General features: G+C 51.2%; 2 protein-coding genes across 5 annotated transcripts in view; one reads left to right on the top strand and one right to left on the bottom strand.

Moving 5' to 3' along the window:
• Nucleotides 1–5,423: 5,423 nt before the first annotated feature.
• Mppe1 (metallophosphoesterase 1) lies at nt 5,424–14,855 on the top strand. Of its 2 annotated transcripts, none has more exons than XR_013089035.1 (9): nt 5,424–5,786; nt 7,383–7,491; nt 9,558–9,661; nt 10,261–10,335; nt 11,668–11,776; nt 11,888–11,953; nt 12,040–12,162; nt 12,806–13,447; nt 14,037–14,106. XR_013089035.1 is itself a non-coding variant. In XM_076837024.1 (9 exons), the coding sequence occupies exons 1-9, from the start codon at nt 5,521–5,523 to the stop codon at nt 14,217–14,219; spliced, it is 1,176 nt and encodes a 391-aa protein (XP_076693139.1). In that variant the 5' UTR covers nt 5,424–5,520; the 3' UTR covers nt 14,220–14,855. The 2 variants fall into 2 exon arrangements, 1 of the variants encoding a protein (XP_076693139.1); XM_076837024.1 differs by having other exon boundaries at nt 12,806–12,946; nt 14,037–14,855.
• Nucleotides 14,856–17,169: 2,314 nt separating this feature from the next.
• The window catches only part of Gnal (G protein subunit alpha L), a 117,216-nt gene continuing 107,742 nt past the window's right edge, over nt 17,170–26,643 (bottom strand). For all 3 annotated transcript variants that reach the window (XM_076837021.2, XM_076837022.2, XM_076837023.2), the window contains 4 exons: nt 26,066–26,186; nt 23,558–23,688; nt 20,974–21,041; nt 17,170–17,316 (listed from right to left, as the gene is read on the bottom strand). In XM_076837021.2, coding sequence (XP_076693136.1) covers nt 17,170–17,316; nt 20,974–21,041; nt 23,558–23,688; nt 26,066–26,186 — 467 coding nt within the window. The remainder of the gene's footprint in view (nt 17,317–20,973; nt 21,042–23,557; nt 23,689–26,065; nt 26,187–26,643) is intronic.

Here is a 26,643-nt window from a genome sequence, read left to right as displayed (position 1 = left end):
TTGGTGTAACTCAGTGGTAGATAATGTACTAGGTGTGCAGAGACTGGAGCGTCAGTTGTCCGCACTGCACACACACGTGCACACACATGCAAACACACACACGTACACACATGTACACACCAAACAATTATTTTTAGAAAAGAACAGTTGTGTAGATTATTTCTGTCAATCTGCACAACACAGTGAGGTTGGTGCTGTAGGTTGTGAAGTTCAGAAGGGGTGAGCAGCCTGCCTCAGGTCACAGAGCTGGGCTGCGGGTCTGGCTTCTCGTCCATTCAGTGTGGCTCTTGTCTCTGCTGATGGGTCTTCACAGCAGAAGGCAGAACATTTGAAGAGGAACGAGTTGTTAGCTGTACACAGAGCTCTGCTTCCTCCTTCCTACCAAGAAGGCAGGGCTGCATTGCAGGGGTCTTCCCATCAGGAGTGTCTGCGTAGCTCCTGCTTGCCATCGCAGGATCCCCTCAGTTGTCCCTCTAGTTGGCCCAGGAAGTGCGTGCAATCAAGGTAGGGCTGACTTCTCATTTCCTAAAGCTCGCTTTGGAAGGCCTTTGAAAGGCCCGGCAGCCTTGCTGGGCCACTCCTGGGGAGAGAATGATCCCTCTCTCCATCCCTATCAACTCTTCAGATGGTTTTGTCTTCATTTTGTTGCCATCGTCCCAAACCAGGGAGCCTCAACTGGGGAGCCCCAACACACCAGGTGCAGCCTCTCGCCCCAAAGGACAAGTGGGAATAGTGCTGGTGAGGAATCGAGGAGTCTCGCTCTGATAGCTCTCCTGGGAATCAGGGGCCAGGCGTCCTCAGCCTGTCTCCAGGGCACTGACCTGAGCTTCAGGGTCAGACAGGGGAAGAGTTGGGGTCTTTGACTCAGGGTCTTGCTCACACTGTGGTCTGGTTGGTCATGGTCTCAGGTCTGGTCCTGGGAAGTGCTGAAGTCCTCATTGCATGAGGGGCGGTGGGCTCCCATCTGGAGATGATGGTTCCTGCTTAGGGGCATCCTTGGGACTGTCATAGTCCTATTACTCCCAGTGAGGGGGCAGTCTCAGCATCGGGTGATCTGCCTGCAAGCTCCCTGTCCCTGTTCCAGCGGCTCTTGCAGGGGTCTAGAGCAGGTGGTCTTGAAAGCTGCTGTCCGCTGATGATGTCTCTGCAGATCTTGGACACACCTTCATTCCTCTTTATCTCAGTGCTCCAACCTTGAATTGGGGAGAGCAAGGTTAGGTGAGTTTAGGGCTGACCAACTGTGTTTCCAATTTTTAGACAGTCTCTCCTTAAGGGATTACCATGTTTAGGTTCAGAGTCGATCAGTAATCGGACCCAAGTTCAGATAGCAAAGGGAGACAGCTGCAGAATGAAGGTTGGGCCAAGTGTGTCCTGCTTCAAGGTTCCCATCAGGAACCTGCAGAGCCCAGCAGAGAGTCGACGCCTTCAGCTAAAGTAGCCTCCGGGGCCCTGTTATGAATTCAGGAGGAAAAGGGCGTGTTTTGAACATAACATTGCAGACAACATTGGAAGTACTAACAGTAAGTGTTGGGTAGAGGAAGAAAAGGAGTTTTGTAAGATTTAAGCAAAAGCAATTGTTTAAGGATCTGGTGTCAGAAGTTGCCTAAATACGGTTTTCATTTCTCTTTTCTGTTAAATGATCACATTATTACAGAGCGTGGATTCACAGGTGTTAGGCTTTCTGGAGAAACTCCAGATCAGCACACTTCTCTCCCTGCCTCCCCTCTTCTCTCTCTCTCCTGCTGGCCACGTCCCTGGCTGGAAGACTCTCTGTGGGACAGTTTTTATTTCTTTGTGGAAAAAAGAACCCAGAAGTCTGAGGGCTGGACCTTCCTCACCTTTTTTTTTGGTGGCAGCATGGCCTCCTTGCCGGTGGCTAACCATTTGGTTCCTACTGAGTGGGTCAGGTAGAGCTCAGGTTGCCGGAGAATGCAATGGAGGTTAGAGGTTTTGTGTCCCTTTGGCTCCTGAACTCCAGCTGGGGCAGAGTCCCCTTCCTGGCCTGCAGCCTCTCCCACCTGGGAGTTGCTTGCTCCTCTTACTCATAACTGCTCCAGGGTTCTCTGATGAAAAGAAGAGGGGGGCTGGGTTGTGGCTCAGCGGCAAAGCGCTTGTGTGAGGTGCTGGGTTCAATCCACATAAAAATAAGGAAATAAAATAAAGGTATTGCCCAACTACAATAAAAAAAAAAAAACAGGATTTAAAAAGAAAAGAAAAGAAGTGGGTGTGGAAGAGAGAGCAGTGGTCAGAGTTTCCTTCTGGTGTCTGATCTTGGGAATGTGAAACCTGTACAGCTGCTGAGCCTCTCACAGATTCCTAGGCCCAGCCCTGTGGGGGCAGGACGCCTTCCTCACACTCCTCCTGGTCTCAGGGCTGCAGGGAGTTTCAGCTGCTGCTTTGGGCTTCCCTTTTAGGAGTAGGAGATTCTAGGCCTTTTAAAAGAAAATGAGGTATTAAGACAAAGTAATTGCTTTGGGTATGTTTGATTTAATCAAACAAAGGCCACTGGGTGCTCTAAAAGGAACACTGTCATTATTCCTTGAAGCCTGTCTCTTCTCTTATCTCCTTAACTCTGGACGATGGCTCCACATCGTCAGTGGAGCCAGTGTGGCCTGGTACCATCATTTCCCCTTGATCCAGGGTTGTGCTACCACTGAGCTACACCCCGAGCCATCTTTTAAAACTATTTTGAGAGAGGGTCTCACTAAGTTGCCAAGGCTGGCCTCAAACTTGCAGTCCTCTTGCCTGAGCTTTGCCCGTTGCTGGAATGACAGGCAGGTGCCACGGGCCTGGCTGCATGGGCACCCTGTGCCTGGTACAGGTGGAGTGGAAGATGGCAATCTTCTGCTCAGTGGCTCTCAGGTCCAGCGCTAGAATTTCGGGGCAGTGTGATGTGCAGGGTGCTGCACATCCTCAGTCGCTGGGCCAGTCCTGGCTCACCGCTGCTGTGTTGTACCTACCATCATCTCAGAGGTGTCCCTGGTTGGAGGACAAGGTTCCTGGTGATTCTGGTTTCATGGCCCATGGGGTTCCACTTGGAGAAAACAGAGGGGAGGAGGAAGTTGAGGTGGGGCAGGTAAGGTCTAGCATGTGGACCCTGAGGGCTGGGCTGGAGCCTGGCGACGGAGCTCCTGTGGGCTGCTGCAATGGCCATGTCCCTACTGACCAGGTCCTGCAGGAATCTCCGCTCTGCAGGAACATCCTTAACTCTGGATGATGGCTCCACGTGCAGGCGGCTGGGCCTTACTCTGCTCCAGGAAGACTTTCCATATCTTTGTGATTGCTTGTCATAGAACACCACTGTGACATAAGCCGGGGAGTTTTGTAAGGGACTGGGGTTTGTCCTTCCTTTTCTGTGATCAAATGTGAAACTATCCTGAAGACTGGCTTTCTCTGAGATGCTCCTTTGGCCTAGTGGACGTGAGGTTGTTCCTGACTCCACACCTGTGAGCCAGGGGAAGTTCCTGGACTTACACGAGAAAGTTCTGCGGAAGAGGACCTTGTCCCTCCGTGGACTCCCTCAGGGCTGCTGGCCATTGTCTCACTCTCCCTGCTCAGTCCCCTGAGGCCTCGGGCCTTCTCTGACAGGTCACTGAGCCCTGTGGGTCACTGCTCTTCTCAGAGTCCCCTCTTGTACCCGAGCTGCAGCATCTTGAGGTGGATCTCTCAGAGCCCACCTCAGGGTATCTTCTCATAATGTGGCTCTTCAGAGTCTCAAACACAGATGCCTCTTTTCTTCTTTTTGATACCAGGGATTGAACCCAGGGGCATTTAACCACTGAGCCACATCCTCAGCGCTTTGTATTTTTGTTTTGGAGATAGGGTCTCACTGAGTTGCTGAGGCTGGCCTTGAACTTGTGATCCTCCTGCCCCAGCCTCCACGTCTCTGGGATGACAGGCATGCCTGGCTAACAGACAATGTCTTTAGAGGGTGGAAAGTTCATCTAAAATTCAGGATGAATCCATCAACATTTTTAAGGACGCCAAAGTGAAGCCACTGTACATAAATATCTTATAAAGACTAATTCAAGCCTAATTTGTGGGGGAAGCCATTTCTGTGAAAACAGAATCCAGCTGCAGAATTCAGCATCCACATTAAGGAGGGTGGCTCTGAGCTCCTGGCCTCTGTCCAGTGTGAGATGAATCGCTAGGAACTTTGAAGCACGTTGTCCATGCTTCTTTTAAGGAAAAGCCGAGTCCTAGTGAGGGGTCACACCAAAAGCAGCACATCCTAGGGCTTAGGACCCTGTTGACTTTGAAGGTCATTGAGGTGAATTCTTCTGGGAGTCAGATTACATTTTTCCCCATTAGATCCCGGCTTTAGCACACACCCTCCTGATGGGTTTCCACGGTGTCTCCTGTATCTGTCCAATCCCACTTTCTTGGGTTGGGGTGTAGCTCAGAGGTAGAATGCTTGACAGAGTGCCCAAGGCCTTGAGTTCCACCCCTGCACCACAGAAAACATGAAAAACCAACACACACACCTTTTGATCATCTTAGTGGGAGGATCATCCTCAGCATTATTCTGGCACACGGAAGTAGGGAGACTCAAAGGAGTCAGTGTTTATCTTGTGACATTGGGTGTACTGCAGTGTTGAAGTCCAGATGGGAATGTGGCTAGGATTGTGTGGGTCACTGGTTCTGCTTATCCCTTTGCTTTTGTGTGCTGGGCTGGGACCCAGGACCCGTGTGCTAGGCGAGTGCTCTACCTGTTTGCTGGTTCCAGTGTAAGGGTCCGGCAAAGCGTTGGAGGGAGAGACCACAAGAGACCGGCTTCATTCAATTGGCAGAAGGGGTTTTATTGATTTAGCATGCTGAGGCTCCAGGCTCACTCAGGAAGATAGAGCAGCCCAGAGCCCAGAGCAGAGGTTAAGCAGAGCTTAAGTACACTTTTTGGAGGGGGTGGGGGCTTTGCATACATCAGAACAAATCATCATGAGGCACGGGAAAATTGAACAACAACTCTGAGACCTGATTAGTACATTCATTGGCGGGAACAGATTGGACAGGGGTGATTGGTCACCCCTAAGCGGGGTGCACATTCAAACTGATTGGTTTTGGGGCTTGGATGCCTACGTGCCAGCTTCACAGAACCCCAGGTTATTAGACAACCAGAGGAGTCATGAGAATATTTACTGGACAGTTCGGGTATTGTCCTAACAGCTACAGGGATTACAGGTTTTGTGGGTAGCAGAGGAATCTAACAATACTTGGTCTTTTACTTTTTAACCCAAGCCCTGCAGTTTAGAAACTTTACAATGTCTGGTCTTTTACACTTTAACTCAGGCTCTGCGGCTTAGAATCAGCTTAAAAATTTTACCCTTACACCAGGGCCCTAGTGGGTTCTCCTGGAGGGAGGTGCTGATACTGGCCCTTGGAGGAACCTAACCCAGTCCCGTCCTTGCCCTGTAGGCACACAGTCGAGCTGGATGCTGCTTCCCGCTCCCCGGGCTCCACGGCCTTCTCAGGGTGAACTCTTGATGGACTCGACCCCGCGGCCGGCGACCCTGGGCAGGAGACATGGCTCTGACGCGCTGGCTCAGGAGGCACAGTCTCTGCCTGTCGAGGAGGAAAAGGTCCTTGCTGTTGAAACTCACAGTGGTGGCCTTGGCCTCTTTCCTGTTTTGTGAGTTTCTCATCTATTACCTTGTCATCTTCTGGTGCCGCTGGCCGGAGGTGGGAACTCCAGCCCCAGGCAAACGGGGGCCTGTGCTGAAGGCCATGTTTCTGGCCGATACCCACCTGCTCGGGGAAATAACTGGCCACTGGCTGGACAAGTTGCGAAGGTAAGAGGTGAAGTTAGGACTGTGTTCTGGAATTCTGTAGGCAGAAAGGGGTAGCCCTGTCCCTGTGGGTCAGGTGGAGTGGCTTTGAGTTACTCTTATTTTTCTCTCAAAGAAGGGCATTTAGGGACATTTGAATTTCCCTTGAACTTAGTGTTTACTGGACATCTGTCCTACAGAGGGACTCAGATCTAGGCTGCTGGTGGGCTTTCTGAGTGGGAGGGGTTACCAGGGCCTTGGCCCCCCATCAGGACTGGGGGGACCTCACAGCTGTGAGGGAGGTGGGCGTGACCAGGTGGGGAGGGCAGGCCTGGGCGGGGCTTCCTCCTGCCTGGACTGTGTGTGACTTTGAGTCCCCTGGGCCTCAGGGGTGTGCTGGCTCCCTGGGGAAGGGTCACACCCATCTCCCCAGTGTGGACCTTCTGATTTTCCACCAGCAGGCAAAGCCTGTGTGAAAGTGTGGTGAGATGCACACAGCGTCCACTAATCGCCCCCACCATGGTAGGCGCACAGTGGCTCGAAGCACATCCACGCTGTTGTGCAGCTGTCCTGCCCGCCTCCCAGAACCTTCTCGTCATGACACACCAGCTCCTTGTCCCCTCTGCTCCCTACCCCTGGTGACCGCTGTTCTCACTGTGCTTGTGGATTTGGCTGCTCTGGACACCACATGCAGATGGAGCCATTCTTTGTCTCTTGTGTTGCGCGAAGATCCTCCAGGTCCACCTTGCTGCCCAGGGTGCAGGGTGACTTTCCTTCCAGGGCCGAGTCATAGTCCCCTGTGCAGACTCTGTGCTTTGCTCCTCCTCCATCTGTGGGCAGAGCTGGGCAGCTCCCCATCTCAGGGATGGGCTCTCCTTGCTCCTGGCCCGAGCCCCGCTGCTTTCTCTCACTACCCTATGTTGTGCCCTTCGACCCTTATCATCCTAACAAGAGGCAGCGTGCCCAGAGGGCTGTGGATGTGGATGAACTTAGGCCAGGCAGGTGGGTGATTTGTGAGGTCCTCAGGGATGAGTGAAGAAAGAAGGAAGGTGGGGGGTACAGTGGCTGCAAATCAGCAAAGGTACAAGTCCCAGGCCAGAGTGAGACCCCAACTCTGAAGCTGAGATCTCTCTCTCTCTCTCTCTCTCTCTTTCTCTCTCTCTCTCTCTCTCTCCCTCTCTCGGTACTGGGGATTGAACTCAGCAGTGCTTAACCACTGAGCCACACCCCTAGCCCTTTTTATTAACTATTTTTATTTTGAGACAAGGTCTCACTAAGTTGCCCAGGCTGGCTTTGAACTTGTGATGCTCCCGCCGAGATGATGGTCATGTGTTACCTTGCCTGGGTGTTCCCCACTTCAGTCAGGCTCAGACTCAGTGGCCCTTTGGCTTGAAAGTGGGAGAGCAAGAGTGGGGTTGTGGAAGGAGAGTGGGAGCACTCAGCTCACTCGTCTAGTCTTTGTGGACCTGGGCAAGGACCCAGGGCTTCCCTCCTGCTGGGCCAGCGCTCCAGCCCCGAGCCAGGCCTGGCCCTGGCTTCACTTGTTAAATGGCCAGGAAGATGGAAGTAGCCTCTGCCAAGGAGCATCTTGACGGGTTATTTTTTCCTGTTGTCCTCAAGGGAATGGCAAATGGAGAGGGCCTTCCAGACTGCTCTGTGGTTGTTGCAGCCGGAAGTCGTCTTCATTCTGGGGGACGTCTTTGATGAAGGGAAGTGGAGCTCCTCCAAGGTAGGACCCGGGCACCCTCACCCAGCGCGGGGAGTCACCTCCGCAGTGCAGAATGGCCCACGTGGATATACTGCTTAGTGCTCATACTACAAATATAATTGAATCTTAGAATTTGTGTATAATGCTAATTTCAAATTTTACTTTTGTGGTGCTGGAGATCCAACCCCAGACCTCACGCATGCTAGGTGAGTACTCTATCACTGATTTTCATCCCCAGCCTATTTATTGAATTTTGAGACAGAATCTCACCAAGTTGCTGAGGCTGGCCTCAAACTTGCAGTCCTCCTGCCTCAGTCCCCTGAGTAGCAGGGATCAAAGGTGAGCACCCCTGTGTCCAGGTCACAATTCTAACCTTGAATTAGGTTCCCTATCTTGTATTTGTCTAGGTAGGAAATGTGTGGATGGCCAGATATTGCTTGGCTTGAATTCACAGTCCTGTTAACCTCTTGGGAAAGGGAAAAGTGGGCAGGATGGCTGCTGTTTCATTGGTCACCAAATTACAGAATGTATGTTGAAATGGACACCTAATGGGACACATTTTTTTTTTTTTTTTTGGTGGTGGTAGTGGTGCTGGGGATGGAACCCAGGGCCTCACACATGCTAGGCAAGCATTGTACCACCAAGCCACCCCCCCCCCCCCGCCCCAGCCCTGTTTTATTTAGTTGCTACATCATGAGAATTGTGCTACAAATGTTCCTTGCTACTCTCCTCTGATTTTCTTTCTTAAGTGAGGGGCATAGAAGGAGCCTTGGGGTTCTTCTTCCTTCAGAGGGCCCCAGACATGTGCCTGGGTATTGGTGTGATGTAAGCCTTTCAGTACACCAGTCAGAAAGGTTGTTCTCCCTTTAGCTGGCTGAAGGCTCTGCTTATGATATTCTGGAGATGAATGAAGGATTACTCCTGCTGCTTAGTTAAAAATGTTTAGTCACTAATGGTTTTTTTTGAAAGGATTTATTTGGAGGATCTCTCTTATAAATGCATTGGTATTTCCCAGAACAGTGCTACAACTTGGTTCAAATGTGATTGGAACTTACTGTTTACAGAATTGCAAGTTTGTTATAATGTAGGCTCTATTTAAACATGATAATGGAAATATTGTATGTAAATAGCAACTAGTTATTCAATTAGATTATATGTTGCTTTTGCAAATTAAGAGCAACATTTTATGATTTCCTAGATTTGTTATTCTAAATTTAAATACCATTTGCTACCATGAATTCTTTGTAAAGGAAGGGCTTTATCTAGCACTTTTCTTTATGTTGAATAGTATTCTGTATTTAACATTTTTAGGATAAAGTTGTTACTATCCAGAATAGATTTGTTTTTTTGTTTTTGTTGATTTCTTTTTGGCCCACCCAGGGTGTTCATCCAATTGATATTTTTACCTTATAAAAATAAGGAGGAGCTGGGCATGGTGGTGAGTGCTCGTAGTCCCAGCTCCTAGGAAGGCCAAGGCAGGGGGATCACTTAACCCAGGAGTTGGAGGCCATCCTGGTAACATAGCCAGACAAAGCAAGTAAAAATAGTTAACATAAATGTCAGAATACTTGAAATGTTTATTGTAATAAAGGTTTTGTCTGTCTCCTCTGTCTCGGTGGGGACCTAAGAGTCAGCGTTTCCCAGGAGTCTGTTCTCTTTATTTCTTGACCTGGGGCTCTGTGCCTGGGGACGTTGGAATAACAAGTGCCTGAACCAAAAATTTGGGGGAGTTTCCAGTTAAAAATGTTTAAAGATGGAGGAAGACACCACCTGTTAAGATTTGGCATCAAATTAAATAAAGGATGAAAGCTATTGTAGTAGTCTTGGGGAAAGAGGTATTACGAAGAATTAAAACTCAAAGTTTTTTTTTTTTTTTTTTATTTAATCTTATTTTATTTATTTGATTTTATGAGGCGCTGAGGATTGAACCCAGTACCCCACATGTGCTAGGCCAGTGCTCTGCCACTGGGCCCCAGCCTCAGCCCAATTTTTTGAGCTTTATGAGCATCTGATTTGGACCCGAGAGTTAATTTTCAGCTGTGGGAAGAGAGGGTTCTGGGCCCTCAACAGTGACCCTGTCTCCCCAGGCCTGGGAGGAGGAGATGGCGCGCTTTCGGCAAATGTTCAGACACCCGGGTCATGTGCAGCTGAAGGTGGTCGCGGGCAACCACGACATTGGCTTTCACTACGAGTAAGTGGTTCACCAAGTCACTGTTCCCCAGAGCTGAGGTCCGCACTCATGTCAGACCTGCTGAGATGCAGGGCAAAGCCTCACCTGTGTTGTGTGGGGAGCCTGTCCTCCAACCAAGCTTGGGAGTGTGAGCTGCTCAGGGACCCTTAACATAGTGGAACGTCCACCGAGTGTCTGCTGCAGGAACGAAGCACGGTGCCCTTAGGAATCAGTGGCCACACTGTTTTCTTTAGGAGTCAGAAAACAAGACCATTGAGACTTGCACAGCTCACAGGAATATGGGGCTGCAGAGTTTCTTAGGAGCCTGCTCGGGTTTCTTCCCTGAGGTAATCCTCTGGTCTTTCCTGGGGCCTGTTGTTTCACTCTTTGCTCCAATGAGGACAGGAGGTCCTTGGGAGCCAAGCAACCTGCCTGGGGCCTCAGGGTATGTAGTGGAGCTAAGATTTGAGCTTCTCTAGCCTGGGGTCAGCTGGAGCTCTCACCTAAAGGTGCTAGTGTGACACTCAGGTCCTCAAAGTTACTTGCAATGTTCAGAAGTAACTCCAAGGTTCTAATATGGCTTAATCTGAAAAAATGTTTCTCTTGACAACTGAATATAGGATGAGCCCCTACAAAGTAAAACGATTTGAGGAGGTGTTCAGCTCCGACAGGCTGTTTTCTTGGAAAGGAGTAAAGTGAGTATTGGTGGTGAATTCTTATGAAGATCTGAATCCTTGGAGGCTGCTCCCCTCCCCCTCCTGTTCCTCTTCCCCTTCCTTTCCTCTTCCCTTCCATTTCTCCTCCCCTTCCCTCCCCTCCTCCCTCTCCCCTCCCCCTCCTCCCTCTCCCCTCCCCCTCTTCCATCTCCCCTCCCCCTCCTTCCTCTCCCTTCCCCCCTCCTCCTTGTCCCCTCCGCTCTCCTCCCTCTTGGTTTTGGGGGCCCAGCCCAGGTGCTCATAGCAAGCTCTACCTCTCAGCTACACTCCTAGTCTAGAAACTTCCTTTTTGGAGGTGATTACCATGTTCAGTTAGACCCACCATCTGTTGGACTGGTATCTTAGATAAGGGTCCCTCTGTGGGACTAGTCCTGGCCACTGGTTACCCCAGAGTTGACAGGAGACCTCACACCACCCAGATTTTCCCTAGCAACCCAGAGTGAACGGCCAGTTCTCAACTCCTCCCCGGCTGTGGGTGCAGTGTCCCTGCATTTCACTGGCTGTTTTGCAAAGGTGTCTTTATTTCACGTCCATCATCATGGAGTCTTGGGACTTGACGTGTTGGGGGCACTCCTGCAGCTCCCATGAGCCTTGGCTTTTAGACCGAGCCTCCCAACCCTGAGCCTGGCCATTCACATTGCTCTGCAAGACCACTCCAGTGCCAACATGTGGACCAGCCTTAGCAGGTAGCTTCTTTTGCTGTGCCACCATGGAGACATAGTACCTGTTGGTGATTCAGAAACTTTAAACACGCTCCTCATGTTTCGGCCTCATTGTTTGAGTTTCAGAGTCATTCCTTACAGGCCCCTTTTCCATGCCCAGGTGGTGAATGCATGGGACATAAAGCAAGTCCGTGGGAGTCTGTAGGTGCAGGAGCCATGGAGGGGTGGCCTGTCTAGGCTGGGCAATACCCAGCCCTGCCAGCTGCAGGTAGCACCTGTACCCCTTGCCACCTGCTGAGTGAACATGGAGAGGGGGAGGTCTCTAAGTCTATGGACCTACTGATGGGAGGGCTTACTATTCTCACCCACCATGACAGGTGAGGCACAGAGGGGCTAAGTAACTCACACAGGGACACGCCTTTCTGGCTAGATGTCAAGCAGGCAGGCAGCCTGAGCTCAGAGCTTCTGCCGTCTGGGATTTCCTACTAGTTTATGGTTAAAAATCCTTTTGCTGAGTCTTGGGGGCAGGACTTGGAAGTGACCTGGCTTGGTTCTTCACCGAGATGCTCAGTGGTACTTGAGGAACGATGGGGAGAGGAGCTCAGGCCTGTGTGGCCGAGGCCTGACCTGCCCACCCTGTCTGCCTCAGTTTTGTGATGGTCAACAGTGTGGCGCTGGAAGGGGATGGCTGCGGCATCTGTTCTGAAGTAGAGGCTGAACTCACTGAAGTCTCTCGCAGACTGAATTGCTCCCGGGAGGTAGGAGAGGTCCTTGGGTACAGGCCTGTGCTCCTGCCTCCGCTGGGCTCCCCCTTCCCTTCCTGCATCGGGCCAGGTGCACTGGGTTAACGGCTGACCTCTGACCAGCAGATGCCAGGCTCCAGCCAGTGTGCAGGTGGGCAGCAGCTCCCCGCCTCTGCCCCCATCCTCCTGCAGGTGAGCTGGGGCGGTGGGAGCCTGGCTGGGCAAAGCCACCTGGGGGTTCCTGAAGTTACATGCATCTCCTCTTCGGGTCCTGGCAGCACTATCCGCTGTATCGCGCCAGCGATGCCAACTGCTCTGGGGAAGATGCAGCTCCTCCGGAGGAGAGGAACATCCCTTTCCAGGAGAAGTACGACGTGCTTTCTCGGGAGGCTTCACAGAAGGTATGCCAGTGGGTGGACCCCATGCCAGGGTAGCCCTGCTTTCCTACCCTGTGCATGGTGGCTAGTCAGGGGTGGGAGGCCCCCGGGTAGGGGCGGGGGCACAGGACGGGGGCGGGGTGGGGGGTGGTGCTGGAGGACTCCGCAGTCATTTTCTCCTTTCTCCATTTGGGAACATTGTTACATTCTGGGCTATTGTTTGCAGTGATTCTTATAAACTTAAATGGATTTTGCAGTGTAAAGGGCACTTAGAGTCAAAATTTTAGGGTCTTAATTAAAAATGTACTTTCTTAAATATATATAACAAATATAGACATAAATAGCATTTATAGATAATGAAATATAAGATTCATATTTATACTTGAAAGTGAATGAATTTCTATTTAAAATATATTTATGGAAAATATGAAATAAATTTGTAAAAATGTTTATAAAAATAAAACATGTAAAGTCTGGGGTGAGAAGAGTAGAGTCTAGGAGGCTGGGTATTAACAAGCCTTACTTTTTATAAACAAGATTATTTTTGGAGGAGAAAATAAGCCCATCCTCTGTAGCAACTAGGTGTTTAGCTCAGTGCATGGTGGCCCCGGGCGGGGGGGGGGGGGGTCCACGGAGTAAGCGCTAACTGTCTGTCCCCTGGGCCCAGCTGCTGTGGTGGTTCCGGCCACGCCTGATCCTGAGTGGCCACACACACAGCGCCTGTGAGGTGCTGCACCGCGGGGGCGTCCCCGAGATCAGTGTCCCGTCTTTCAGCTGGCGGAACAGAAACAACCCCAGTTTCATCATGGTAACGTGAAAGTTTATTTTCATCTGAAAGCTTTCATAGGTATATAAGTCAACACAGTAATCAACTATTTAATTGCTGCAATCTGTAAGAAGGTACAAAAGCCAGAAATCAGTGAGCCTCCTACATATCACGGTGTGTCACTCTCCCGCGTCCCAGCAGCTGCGTGGGAACAGATGAGCAGAGCTGGGTCCTGGGGCAGTTACCGCAAGCAGCATCTCCTGGGCGTGCCTTACCCCCTGCAGAGGGCAGTGTCTGCCCATGTCACACTCTGAGTGTGACATTTTCTAAGGAGGCAAGATCTTGTCACTTGTCACCCACACTCGATTGTCTCATTCTGTAAACGCACTCGTTTGCCCCGGCAGACAGTGCTGCCGCGTCTGCGGCTGATGGACGGTGTTGGTCCATCAGTGACAGCTGGAGCGACCACACCCTGCTTTTGGTCATGGGATCCTGCGCCTGGCTCACGGATGCTTTTGTGGCAGGTGCTTTACTTCATGAAAGGTGGGGGACCCTCGTATTGTCAAATTCCCAGTGTATGAAAACGTTCTCCACTGTCCTTCCACACTGTGCACTGGCGACCAGGGGAAGCCCGTGGGGGCCGGGATGTGACTCAGGGGCGGAGCGCTGGCCTGGCCTGACAAGGCCCTGCTTCCATCCCTAGCACCGCAAAAACAGAGAGTAGCCTGTGGACAGGTGTGGGCATGCGTGTGTGGCATGGAGTGGCATGAGAACCCCTTAGCTGCCTGTTCCTCGCTGACCATTGCTCCCTGGTCTCTGACGCGCTCTGAATCTCTCTCAGGCGCCCCCCACTCTTTGGTGGGAGCCCCCAGCGCCGGGGTGAGTGCGAATGGCGAGATCCATCCGCATCGCAACCCCCTCCCCCAGGCACGCCTGCCTCACCTCCTCTTGCCAGTGCCTGTGTGGGCAGGTGGCGGCAGCGCAGGCCGAAGGCCCTGATCACTCGGTCCCGGGTGGGAGGGCTGCCCCAGCCTCACCGAGAGACCCCTTCAGGGCAGACTTTCCTCTGGCGCTAAGTCGGGCTGCTGTGCTAGTCCTCTGCAGAAAGAGTACCTTCCTATTTCTTTTCCAGGGCAGCTTCACGCCCCGAGACCACGCCCTCTCCAAGTGCTTCCTCCCCCTGGAGGGCACAGTTCTGAGCACGTACTGCGCAGCCGCAGGGCTCCTGGTGGTCCTCACCTTCGCCCGCCTGGAGTGCCTAGCCTCGCCTTTCCTTTCCGTTTGGACCCTGCTCAGAATGCACATGGCCCGGTGAAGAGCGGTGCTGGCTGTGTGCCATAGCGAGTGCCAAGCCAAAGACCCGGCTCCTGCAGGACTCATGGGGCTCAGGCCAGCCAGGCTGGCTGTGGGCCTGCGCACATCAGGGGAGGGCTGAACCTCTGAGGAGTGACTGTGGAATAAACCGCTGATGGTCCTCATGCGATAAAAATGGAACACGTACTCTATAAACAGTCTGCTTACCGAACGTACGTGCGATCCGAGGTGGCGTCTGCCCAGCACAGAGGTGCCCGATACCTCTCCTTGCATGATGCACCACCCTGCTCCCCAGGAAGCACCCGCGCCCTGGTGCACGCTCAGGCAGACACGGGCACATGCTCATTGGGTGTGCTTCTGTCCTTCCATGAAGTGGCTCTCAAATTCCTAGGTCCCATGAAGTCCTACACTTAGAACTACAGATGCGATGTGTGGGGGCACATGGTTGATTCTTACAGACTTCTGTACTTCTGTGGGAAACTAATAGGATTAGTTTTAGGTGAGTAGATTTTCTGTCTAGGAGACCATGTTCTTACATCTGAATTCAATGCCTGTTAATGATCAATAATTGAAAAAAATGGAATGCTGATATATGGCTGTTAGTATTAAAAATGAATATTTTGATAATTTCAAGTCAGATGTCATGTCTCCTTGTTTTTATTTCCTAAGAGTCTGGCTCTGTTTTTTAATCCAGCTTTTGTTATTTGTTTATTTGTGGTGGTGCTGGGGACTGCACCCCCAGCCACACCCCCTGCCCTCACCAGTTCCTAAGTCATACTTGGTCAGGGGAGTTGCCTAGTTGTAAGGAGAGGACAGCCTTCTACAGCTTCACTTGTTTTTGGTGGATGTGTATCTCTTCAGTTTTCTTCCTCCCCTGTGAAAGCAGAAGGGGACCTGAGACCATCTCCATTTCAGTTCCACTGCATCTTAGGCCACCGTCGGGAATCGGAGGAGCCTGGAGATGGGGATGGTGAGATAGATAGCCTAATTGGGAAGCTGTCATCGTCCATGGGAAGTGACATCTAAATCTGGATGAATTCCTACATGATCATAGAATTCTGATCCACAAAGTGTACTTGAATATATTAAAGACTAAAAGAAAAATAATGAACTGACATAGGCTGTCCCCTCTCTGGACCTGTACTGTTGAAAGTTCAGTTCTGGACATCTTTATAGATTGTTGTAGGACGACGGAGAAAACCAAACCTGTGGCTGTGGATGGAACTGAAGCACCATTCCCGCAGCGATTGAGCCTTCTTAGGGGTCGTGCCAGGATGTAGCTCTTGAGGCTGCATTTGAGAATCTTGCACAACAGCCATACATTCTGCCTTCATATCTCAAATAAAGGTTCTGTGGGGTGTGGTGTAGCTTAGTGGGAGAGCACCTGCCTGGCAGGACAAGGTCCCGGCTTCCATCCCCAGCATTGCAAATAAAAATGATTTTAAAAAGATTTTATAATGTTTCATCTTCACAAGACAAATGAAGATGCAACCCTTTTCCTCCTCATCCGGACGCAAACACAGGTTCCACTTTGCTTTTCTCTTGTTATCTGTTTACTCGCCTGGTGGAGTCTATGCCCAAAGCTTTGGCTATGGGGATGGTGGTCCTGTTCCTACCTGGGGAACTTGAAGGAGTCTTTAACTAGCAAAGTAATCAAAAAACATTGACTGGGAAGAAAAAATAAATCCCTAGCTCTTGGAAAGATGATGTTGTGATCTGTACCCTGGAAGGGAGTTCAGGATTTTGCAACTGAGACCCAGAGAAGCACAGGCAGGTGGCTGAGGCAGTGTTGGGACAACGTTGTTGTTGAGGATGACATATAATTCACAATTTCTTGGAACCAAGGGATATCTTACAAAGTCCCAGGCTGATGAGAATGTCGCCAAAGCTACAGATACCATTTGTTCCCTCTTACGGAGGAAACGGCAGGTCAGGATGACATCAGGCTGATCAGCACAACTGAAACACAGGTCCTTTACAGGGAGAACCATCATCCAAGGCACAAAAATCTACAAGGAGTTTTCTTTAGTAGTGATACAAAAGAATATTACATTTTGTGGTCTGTACAGTGTAATAAACCAGCAATAAACCAACAGTGAAAGGAATATATGAAAGAAGACTCCACCCAAATATAGTGAAAGCGTAAGGGATCTTTTTTCCAGACAGGACAGGTTTTCTAATAGTGAATGTGGCAGGTGTTCTGCCTAAATGCCAAAGGCTCAGAGGAGCTCTAATTCAAGTGCCTGAGGCTGGCAGCAAGGGCAAAGGAGACTGAAAAAGGGCTTCTCAGCTGGGTGTGATGGAGGCTGAGGCCAGAGGATCGAAAGTTCAAGGCCAGCCTCAGCAACTTAGTGAGACCCTGTCTCAGAATTAAAAAAAATAAAATAAAGAGAGCTGGGGGTGTAGCTCAGTGATAGAGCACCCCTGGAATCAATCAATCCCTAGTACTGCCAAAAAAGAAAAGAAAAAAAAATCTCTGCTTGGTTGCTCAGGGTCTCCTCCATGCCTTGGGCCAGCCACCTGCTGGCCTTCCTCAAGGGAAATCAGGGCACTTTGCATATGCCTTTGCAATCATGCTGAATAACTTGAAGAAGGAAAAAAAAAGCACTTTCTCCATCTACCTACAGGGTCTTGGTGAATCAGTCAACAAGTGTGTGATAGGGGTCCCCACCCAGAGAGGGCTCCCTGCAGAGGGTGAGTGGGAGGTTCTGTAACAATGCAAATCGGGGGTGGAGGTTGTGTTCAGTGAAAACCAAGCAACAGAACTAAACCTGGGGGGTGGAGGTAGCCAGAGGCTTGGTGGGGCACACCCAGGGCAGGACAGACAGCAGCCAGAGGGGACTAGACACTCACTACACCCTACCATGGCTTGGGTGGATGAACACGCAGTCTGGCCACTTGTTGAGGTGGCAAGAGGGATGGGGGCAGCGGAGGGACGGGGACAGTGGGCCTCACAAGAGTTCGTACTGCTTGAGGTGCATCCTCTGGATGATGTCACGGCAGTCGTTGAAGACCCTGCGGATGTTCTCTGTGTCCACGGCGCAGGTGAAGTGCGGGTAGCAGTAATGCTTGCCATCCCCAGTGGCCGTGCTGATTCTCTGCAAGAGAGAACCAGGGCTGAGGGCTGGGTGGGCCCATGGACTCAAGGCGGGTCGGGAGCACCTGGCAGGAGGTGCCTGGACAACTTGGAGCTTACCTCTGCCCACAGGTAATCCCTGCTGAGCTGGAGAGACAGCACACAGGTGCTGGCCAGCCTCAGGAGAGGCAGGCTAAGGTTTCCAGAAATGGGCACCTAAGCATGGTGTGCTGGAACACACGTCACATCCTCCTCTGTCCTGTCTACTACTCACGGTGCAACCCAGGGAGTGGCCTTAGCTGACGTAGATTTAATAAGCTTATTAAACATCTGGTGTGACTGGCGGTTCAGCAGTGGGCAACGCACTGGTCACAGGGACTCCTGCTCCCAGATGGTCTTCAGCACTTGCTGAGGGTGCCCTGGGCTGGCAGTGGAATGTCTCCTGGCAGTCTGGGGGCACAGCACCCTGTTGTCCAGTAACTTGGGGGATGCAGGTTAAAGATCCCTGATCATGATGCCTGAGGAGGTCCTAGAGTGACAGGCTCATGCACACTCTGAAGCTGCGTGGATGGGTGAGAAGTGGGCTGTGGCTGAATCTGAAGTCTGAACCGGCACAACTGGTGTGCTCCCAAGAAGAGATTAGGACACAGACAGGGAGTCCACAATGAGGAGGAGGTGGCCGGCTGCAAGCCAGGCAAAGAGGCCTCAGGAGGAAGCAGGGGGACTTCAAAGCTCTGGCCTCCAGTAGTGTTTGGAGACCTGCTGTTCAGGCTCTGGCAGCCCAGGACTGCGCCTCCTGCCCCTCCCCTGTCTGAATGAATGAAAGAATCTTCAGGCTCTGTGACTCCTGGGCAGGGTGTATGTGTGTGGGGGTGTTTAGATTAAATTTGAGCACAAGTCAGGCTTCTCTTGAACATTTTTTTTTTTTTTTTAAACGTGCTGGGAGTGGAACAAGTGCTTTACCAATGAGCTATACTCCCAGCCCCTGTTTTTCATTTTTAAACTTGGGAACACCAAAACCAAGGAAGTTGTGTGTGTTTGTGTCTATGTGCACACGCGGGCAGTGCTAGGGATTGAATCCAGGAGCAGTCTGCCTCTGGGCCACATCCCCAGCCTTTTTAAACAATTTTTACTTTGAGACAGGGTCTGCCTAAGTTGCTGAGGCTGGCCTCCCATGTGCCATCTGCCTGCCTGTCTCCCGAGCCACCTGGATGACAGGTGTGCACCACCACATCTGGCTGGTTAAATATCCTTTGTGCTCTAAAGCACCAGGTGAGCTATGGGTGCACACAGCGTTAAGTGCACCGAGAATGAATCAAATGAAGACTGTTTTCTGTAACCACCAGACTAGCTGGTCCTGTCCCAGGGCAATAAAATAACTGGGGTAAGGAGACATTACAAAGGTTGTTGCAACTTGCAAACCTCGAACAGTTCTCCTCGCAGCACACCTGCTTTGATCACTGGCTTTCACTAAACACGAGGGTGGTAACTGGTCAAGGAGAACTGGCAGTCCCGGGCTCTCTGCATGCCTAGGGCCCTCTCTTAGGAGTCCGTGGTCAAGGTGAAGGAAGGCTCAGGGGAGCTGGTGAAGCACCAGGCAGTCACCTAGGAGGCAGGAAGACTGCCATGGTGCTGGGGTGCCAGGATGCAGCTGTCCACCCCACAGCCACCATCTTAGCTGGACCACTGGGAGGCCAGTCCAGCTCTGACTTGGCGCTCCCAGCTGGTTTCCAGTCTGAGAGACAGGATTGTTCCCAGTGACGGGCAGGACCCTGGGGGACACCTGCCTCTCCCACTCCTGGTTCCCCCAGTTCCAAGTTCTTCCTGCCTGTGCAGATGGTTCCAGCTGACCCTATGGGAGGAAGGGCCTTGTCGGAGACTCACCCTGGTGGTTGGTACCCTCCTTAGGCAATGACTGTAAAGTGCATCTAAGGAGGATGCTCACTGGGCGCGCAGCTGGCTCTCAAAGTGGACTTCCTGCCACTAAGCTCCTTGCTCCTCTGCCCTTCCCAGAGGACTTCTAGTAGGACTAGAAGTTTATGGTTCATTGGGCCTTAGAACCTAAGGCTGCCAGTCGAAGCTGATTTTTTTTTTTGGGTGGGGGACAAGTACTGGGAATTGAACTCAGGGGCACTCAATCACTGAGCCACATCCCTAGCCCTATTTTTAATTTTTTTTTTTGAGACAGGGTCTTCACTGAGTTGCTTAGTGCCTCACTTTTGCTGAGGTCAGCTTTGAACTCGTGATCCTCCTGCCTCAGCCTCCTGAGCCATTGGGATTTCAGGTGTGAGCCACTGCACCTGGCTAGGTTTTTTTTTTCCTTTTCAAGGCAGGAAAGGTTTGTCCAGGCAAGGTCTGAATACCCCTTATTTGGGGGATGGCGTAGTTTGTCTTTGGCACTGTGGATAGAACACAGAGCCTGTGCTCTGCCCCTGAGCATCAACCCCCACCATTTAAAATGTTTTTTAAAATTCTGAGACAGGGTCTCACTAAGTTCCTGAGGCTGGCCTCGAACTTGCCAAACTCCTGCCTCAGCCTCCCAAGTAGCTAAATTACAAGTGTGTACCACCCCACCTGGCTTTTATAACCTTCATCTCAATGCCTGACATTTTCATACTTAATTAACATTTAATTCTGATTAGAGTAGTGTTTCATGGGGCACTTTCTAATGTGTCTTGTATTTTGAGGTCTTACAAGGTGCTCCTCAAACAAAGAATCCCTGGATCTGCTAGGAACTGAATTCTCTTATTGAAGATGTTTCCAGTATGTCCCCGTGTAGGGATGCTCTGGGAATCTGACCACCAAACACCTGCTGTGGATTCAGAGCAGCAGCAGGCCCCAGATTTATGTATTTGCAGAAGATTTTTCTGGTACCGCCTGTTCACTTCCTGGAGAACTCTTGTCTCTCTGGGCACGGATTTCTTACCATCCTTACTTTCTAAATCAGTGTAGGACTCAAAAGGCAACCTGCCCTTGGGGTGTGATGGCAAGGGGGGCAGGCAGGAGAGCTGAACCACGGCCAAAGGGCCACTCCTGCGCTGGCTGGGCTAAGAAACTGACCTGTCCAAGAGACAAGGTCCACTGCACCTGTCATGTGCACCTGCAGTCTCACCAGGAACATGCCCTTGGCATGCCTTGTGAGTCACTAGTTCTAAGCCAGGGAAAACTTACAGCTAGCTGTAGGTTAGTCAAGAGAAAAAAAAATGTAGACATATATACATAGAAACAGCAAATACGGCAAAAATTTTATCAATCTGGGGTCAATTTGCATAGAGTAGATGGGAATTATTTGCATTTTTTTCATGTTTTATGTAAATCTGCAAGGATTTCAAAGAGTTGAAGATAAAGAAAAAAGAAAATATCTTAATTTGAGCGGGTCCATTTTTATGTTAAATTTTTCCTGTTACTGCTTTTGGTGGAGGAAGTGGGGTACCAAAGTATGAGAGCTAGAGTTGCAGCCTGTGCAGGAGAGTTCTGTTCTTTTCAGAAAGCACAAGTGAGTGCTGTGTTACCCTGGTGAGAAACCTGACCTCTCTGACTCTCAGTGTGTGCCGCCGTGAAGGGAGCGAACACACCTTCTCTCGTGGCTCATGGTTTTTGGGAAGACTCGGTGAGATCATGAAAGACTAAGGAATCTGTGAATTATAAGGAGCAATGTAACTTAGAAAAGACTGCTTACCAAAAACAAGTCCCGGATAAAGAACTTGGCTCTTGTGACTTTGGGGTCTTCTCCTGCATCTGGTGTCGCTGCGGAAATTAAGAATGGAGATTTCAGTGGTGAAAGAGACAAGTGGGTGGAAACAAAGGAGGAACCGGAGCTGGGCTGCCCTGGTTACCGCGTCCACCACGCTATCAGAAGGCTCTTTCCTTTTCCCCCAGATCACTGACGTATCATTCTTGGGCCTCTGACGAGGCCATTCCTTGGCAGTGCTGTGGCCTGGAAGTGTGTGTCCCTCCCAAGTTTTCTCAAAGTTCAAACGGTCGGTCCTTTGGAAGGCCATTAGGTCACATCGGCTCGAGACCCAGGGAGGTTGGGCAGGCCATGTCGGTGTAGCAGGCAGAGAGGGCAGCACCCCCTGCTCTCAGCCCAGCTGTGGGGGGCATCACTGAGAGCTTCCAACCCCACGTGACCCTAGGCACTGGGGGTGCAGCGCGGTGGAGCGCTGCCCAGCAGGCTAGACGCGCAGAAGGAAACCCTATGTCTGCGGCCCTCTTGGGCCTGCAGACACTCTGTTCCTTCTGATGGCCACAGTTGAGGCCGTGGAGGAGGACGTGAGCCAGGCCACCATCGGGTGCACCGATGACAGGGGCAGGTGGGTACCCTGGGAGGTCCAGGGGGATGTGACGCAGTGCCCAGGTGTGGCTATCACTGGGCCTGAGCCACTGGCCCTGTCCATCCCCTGGCTGGGGCAGGTTGGCCTTGGCTTGCAATGCAGTTAAGCCAGTGGCCACGGCGCCCCTTAGAGGGAGCGTAAATGTGGTGGTGGGGGGGTTACAGGAAGATGGCTTGGCAGAATTTCAGAGAATGTTCTGGAAGGATACAGGAGGCCAGGGAAGAAGCTGTGGCAGTCTCTGAGACAAGGAGAGTGAGGACCTGGACCGAGGATGTGAGCGCAGAAGGAGGGAAGAAGCTGATTTGGAGGTGGCTCTACAGAGCTTGGCCACCTCCCAGACCCAGAGGCCAGGGCTGAGGTGGGTGGCACCAGGAGAGGTGAAGGCCTAGCCGGCTGGGAGGGGGGCAAGGCCAGCAGCACGGGGCACCAGCAGCCCCGTGGGTCCCCTGAGGCAGGCAGCCCGGCCCGCTGTGAGCTTTAGCAAGGAGAGGAGGAATGCTTGCTGACGAAGGAGGGCCTGGGTGGCCCCGCAGGCCGAGGTCCCAGGCCACTTCCAGGGCTATTCACCCTGCAAGGAACCCTCGAGCTCCTGCCCTTGGCCAGCACATCCAGGGTGGTTCAGGTCTTGCTATGACTGTGCTCGTTAGGGGCTCCACCATTATGGGGAAGAGAAAATTGAACACAAAGAGCAAGAAAGTTAATTACAAATCCCAAATTTCCTTCCCCTCTTCACTGATGATAGAAAGTAAATCCCCCAAACCTGAGCTGGTCTGCAGGCGAGTCCTTTTCATTTGGCTTTATCTAGTTTGGGCTTCGGATGTTGAGAAATGATGTCATTCTGCCTGTGACAAATCACCCGGGTGCGTGCTGACACTGAAGCACAGTGACCAGCCCTTCCTGGTGACCTTCCTGCCTGGGCGCTCAGCCCTGCCAGCTCAGGTGGACGGATGGTCCCCCCAGGGGAACTCGATGGGCGTAGCCAAGGGCAGCACAGGGAGGCTGGCAGAGCCGGCTGTGGACCAGGGTTCCAGGAGTGTGCTGCCCACGCAGGCCCCCTGTGTGTGGCCTTGAGCAAGCTTGCCACCTCTGTCAGCCTCACATTCCATGGTAAAATAATAGGAAGCAGCACCTCAGCTCCCAGGAAGGAGGAAGGCTCCCAGCCACATAGACCCCAAGAGGAGTCCAGAGGTAGAACTTACTCAGCCAGTGACACATTCATACTGCCCCCCTCAATGGTCCTTTCTTCTTTTTTTGGGGGGAGGGGTACTGGAGATTGAACTCAGGAGCACTCAACCACCGAGCCACACCCCCAGCCCTATTTTGTATTTTACTCACTGAGTTGCTTAGGGCCTCGCCATTGCTGAGGCTGGCTTTGAACTTGTGATCCTCCTGCCTCAGCCTCCCAAGCCACTGCGATAACAGGCTGCACCACTGCCCAATGGCCCTTCCCTGTGTTCCACGGGAGTGTGAACCATTTACAAGTGGATCCTAAGCCAGACATTGTAATACAGGTCAAGCGTCCCGAGATGCCCCAAATCCGGAGCTTTTTGAGCATCAACATGACACAAGTGGAGTATTACACATCTGACCTCAAGTGACAATAGCAGCCAAAACACAGGTGTGCTACAAACCTGCACCCTCACCTCAATCCACGGTGTAAGGTGGACATGAAGCAATGAGTTCCATGGTCAGACCCGGGCCCATCTCATTATGGAGGTGCAAACATCCCCAAATCATAAAGCCCCTGTGGTCTGAAGCACCTCTGTCCTGTCCCTGGGGAAGGGTGCTGAGCCTGTGTGCCAGCACTTCAGATGGCGCTAGAGGAGAGGGCTGATGGGGACTGGTGGACATCTTAGTTCAGGAGGTGTTTGAATGACTGGACCAGAGAAGTCGTCACTCTTCTGTCACAAGGACCTGCTGGAGCCTTACCGTCTTCGGGGACGGTGTAGTTGGCGTACTCTGGGAAATAGTCTTCGATCTTCGATTTCCCCGCCAGGACTTTTTCCGCCAGCATGTCCTGTTTGTTCAGGAACAGGATGATGGAGATGGTCCGCAGCCACCTGGAGAGCAGGAGACACAGACTTCACCTGTGCTGGGTGAGAAAGCTCCGGGCAGGGCTGTCGCTCAGAGGCAGAGCACTCGCCCGGCACAGGCCAGGCCTGGGGTCACCCCAACATTAAAAAACATTGTGTCTTCCTGGAAATGCACAGGATTCATTTTTTTAAAAATTTACTTATTAATTTTTTTGGTACTGGAGTTTGAACCTGGGACACTTGACCACTGAGCCACATTCCCAGTCCCTTTTTTATTTTGAGCCAGGGTCTTGTTAAGTTGCCCAGGCTGGCCTGGAACCCGCAATCCTCCTGCCTCAGTCTCCCGAGTCGCTGGGATGACAGGGGTGTGCCACCGTGCCCAGTGATGTTCAGGAGCTACAACTGTTTGGTACACCAGTACCTCCTTCCATCTGTAAGCCATGATGAACACTGGGAGTTAGTTGAGCAGTTCAGCATTTTCCAATTCGGCTTCACCGGGGACATCAATTTATTGGTACCAAAGCCAAGATTCATTCATTAAACAGAGACAGTAGGATTTTTGTGGTGTAATTTACTAATAAAGAGTCAGAAGACTCACACTGGAAGAATCGTTAACAACAGCAACAACAACATATCACGACTCATTAGCTCAAGGCAGAGCCTGGTGTGCCCCTCACTGGGTCTCCTCCACACCCAGCCTCTGGAGCAGTGGCCTTCCTGGGGCCAGGATGTCCAACAGATCCGACTCCCTGCATCTCTACAACCAGCTCAGTACAGGGCAGGGACGTCTGGAGGGGTCTGTTCTCTCTGCCTCATGAAACAGGAACTGAGAACTGGCTTACAAAGAGTCTAGCAAAGCAAGGAATCAGTTCCACCTTGGGGGCCATTGCTTCCGAGCTGACTGGTCAGCCCACAGTCATCTATTAATAAACTAAAGCACAGGCCAGGCATGGTGGTGCAGCCCACAACCACCACCACTTGGGAGGCTGAGGCCTGAGGATTCAAATTTGGGGCAAGGCTCAGCTATTCATCTAGACCCTATCTTGGAATAAAAAATTTTTTAAAAGGCCTGGGGATATAGCTCAGTGGTAAAGCCCCCCCCCTCAGAGGGGGCCAGTCCTCAGGACCACACACACACACACACACACACACACACACACACACAACAAAACCCCCAACCACTTCCACCACAAATGGAAATAGTGTATAGCTTCTTCCAGTTATAAACTACATAAGCTTTATAAAAAGGTTATTTTGAGAGTATTTTTCTATTATCTTAGATTAGCCTTAATTAAGATAATAAATTATTATCTTAAATTATAGAAAAATATTCAGAAAAACTCAAATGTAATTACACCAGAGAAAATTACTATTAAACTTATCATGCTTTTACACCCAGGTTTTTCTTCTAGTCTCACATATATTTAAAAAAATAAGAACATTTTTTTCAAAATCACTTATTTTTGTTGTCTAGGGTGCTGGGGGGGCACCCTGTGCATGCCAGGCCAGTGCTCTGTCTCTCCGCTGGTCCTGTGCCTGCTCAAACTGCATCACTGTGTCTTTCCTCCCGGGGGTGAGCAGCGGTGAACTTAACAGCCACTCCAAAGCAGAGGCAGGGTTGGCATTTAGTGGTCTGATTTCTTTCCCATTAACTTCTTAGACCACAAAACTGAAGACAGTGTTGGACACTTGATAGAGATACTTTTCCAATGATCCAAGCCTTTTGCAGGGCTAACTTATATTCCCTGGGCTCTTTGGAGACACATCTCAGTGCCATGTGAGTAAGCAGTGCCTGTGTGCTGGCACCCCGGCCACAATCACCTCGGCCACTCTGCAGTTGGTAGAATCAGCCTGGCCGTGGCTGTGGTTTTGAGATGCAAGGGCTCTTAGGGACCCTCAGTTACCTGTAGGTGCCTTTTTTTTTTTTTTTTTAACTGGGGATTGAACCCAGGGGTGCTCTACCATTAACCACACCCCCAGCTCTTTTTATTTATTTTGAGACAGGGTCTCCCTAAGTTGCTGAGCCTGGCCTCGAACTTGCCATCATCCTCCTGCCTCAGCCTTCTGAACCACTGAGATTACCATCACCACACCCTGCAAGTGGCCAGCAAGTGTTCTAAGCTGGATTCCTAAAATTTAAGCATAGAACAAAATCAATTTTGAACCCCAGATGTAATCACAGGATTTCAAAACAGGTCTGAAATGTCTTGACAAAGCACATTCTCTGTTTCATTAGAGCACTTCCCTCATGGTCCACACACTAGATGGTGAGGGAGGCCCTTCTTATGATGGTTCAGGGCCCATCAGTGAGGACAGAGTATGTTTCTGGGGGAACAAACACGAACGCATTCTTCCTAAGAGAAGACATGCAGTCCGGTGTGAGACTGCGTGGACCCCGCGTGACCTGTTGTTCCAGATGCTTTCAAACAGATCCAGGGACTCTCGGAGCCGGTTGGTGTTGTTGTCCTCCCGGATCACCATGTTGTAGCTGCTGCAGGCCGCCACGTAGATGATGGCCGTGACGTCTACATGGGGAACAGAGGAAAGGGAAGCCTGTGGTCAGACAGAGGCAGTGGTCATGGGGTCAGGGTCAAGCACGCGCCTGGTAGCAGCTCAGGCCAGGGGCACGGCCGTCCACTGACCACTGCAGGCGTGGTGTGTCTGGTGTCAGTGAACACCTCACGGGTTGCCCCAAAGAGAGGTCACTTTGGGATGCTTAAGTTCTTTGTGAGATTTGTGTTTCAGGAAGAAGCACAATGATCTGATAAAAATGCTGCAGTTTGGCTGGGCACAGTGGTGCCTGCCTGCCCCAGAGGCTCAGGAGACTGAGGCAGGAGGATGGCAAGTTCAAAGCCAGCCTCAGCAACTTAGGGAGGCCCTAAGCAACTCAGTGAGGCCCTGTCTGTAAATAAAATATAAAAGAGGGCTGGGGATGGGGCTCAGTGGTTGAGTGCCCCTGAGTTCAATCCCTGGTACCAAAAA

The sequence above is a fragment of the Callospermophilus lateralis genome, chromosome 17 (assembly GCF_048772815.1).
Source record: "Callospermophilus lateralis isolate mCalLat2 chromosome 17, mCalLat2.hap1, whole genome shotgun sequence".
NCBI lineage: Eukaryota > Metazoa > Chordata > Mammalia > Rodentia > Sciuridae > Callospermophilus > Callospermophilus lateralis.
This window is presented reverse-complemented; position numbering and strand designations above follow the sequence as displayed.

Coding starts and splice junctions, on each gene's coding strand:
- Mppe1 (XM_076837024.1), top strand. CDS start 5,521: ATGGCTCTGACGCGCTGGCTCAGGAGGCACAGTCTCTGCCTGTCGAGG. Junction 7,492..9,557: donor GGAAGTGGAGCTCCTCCAAG/GTAGGACCCGGG, acceptor CTGTCTCCCCAG/GCCTGGGAGGAGGAGATGGC. Junction 9,662..10,260: donor GACATTGGCTTTCACTACGA/GTAAGTGGTTCA, acceptor AACTGAATATAG/GATGAGCCCCTACAAAGTAA.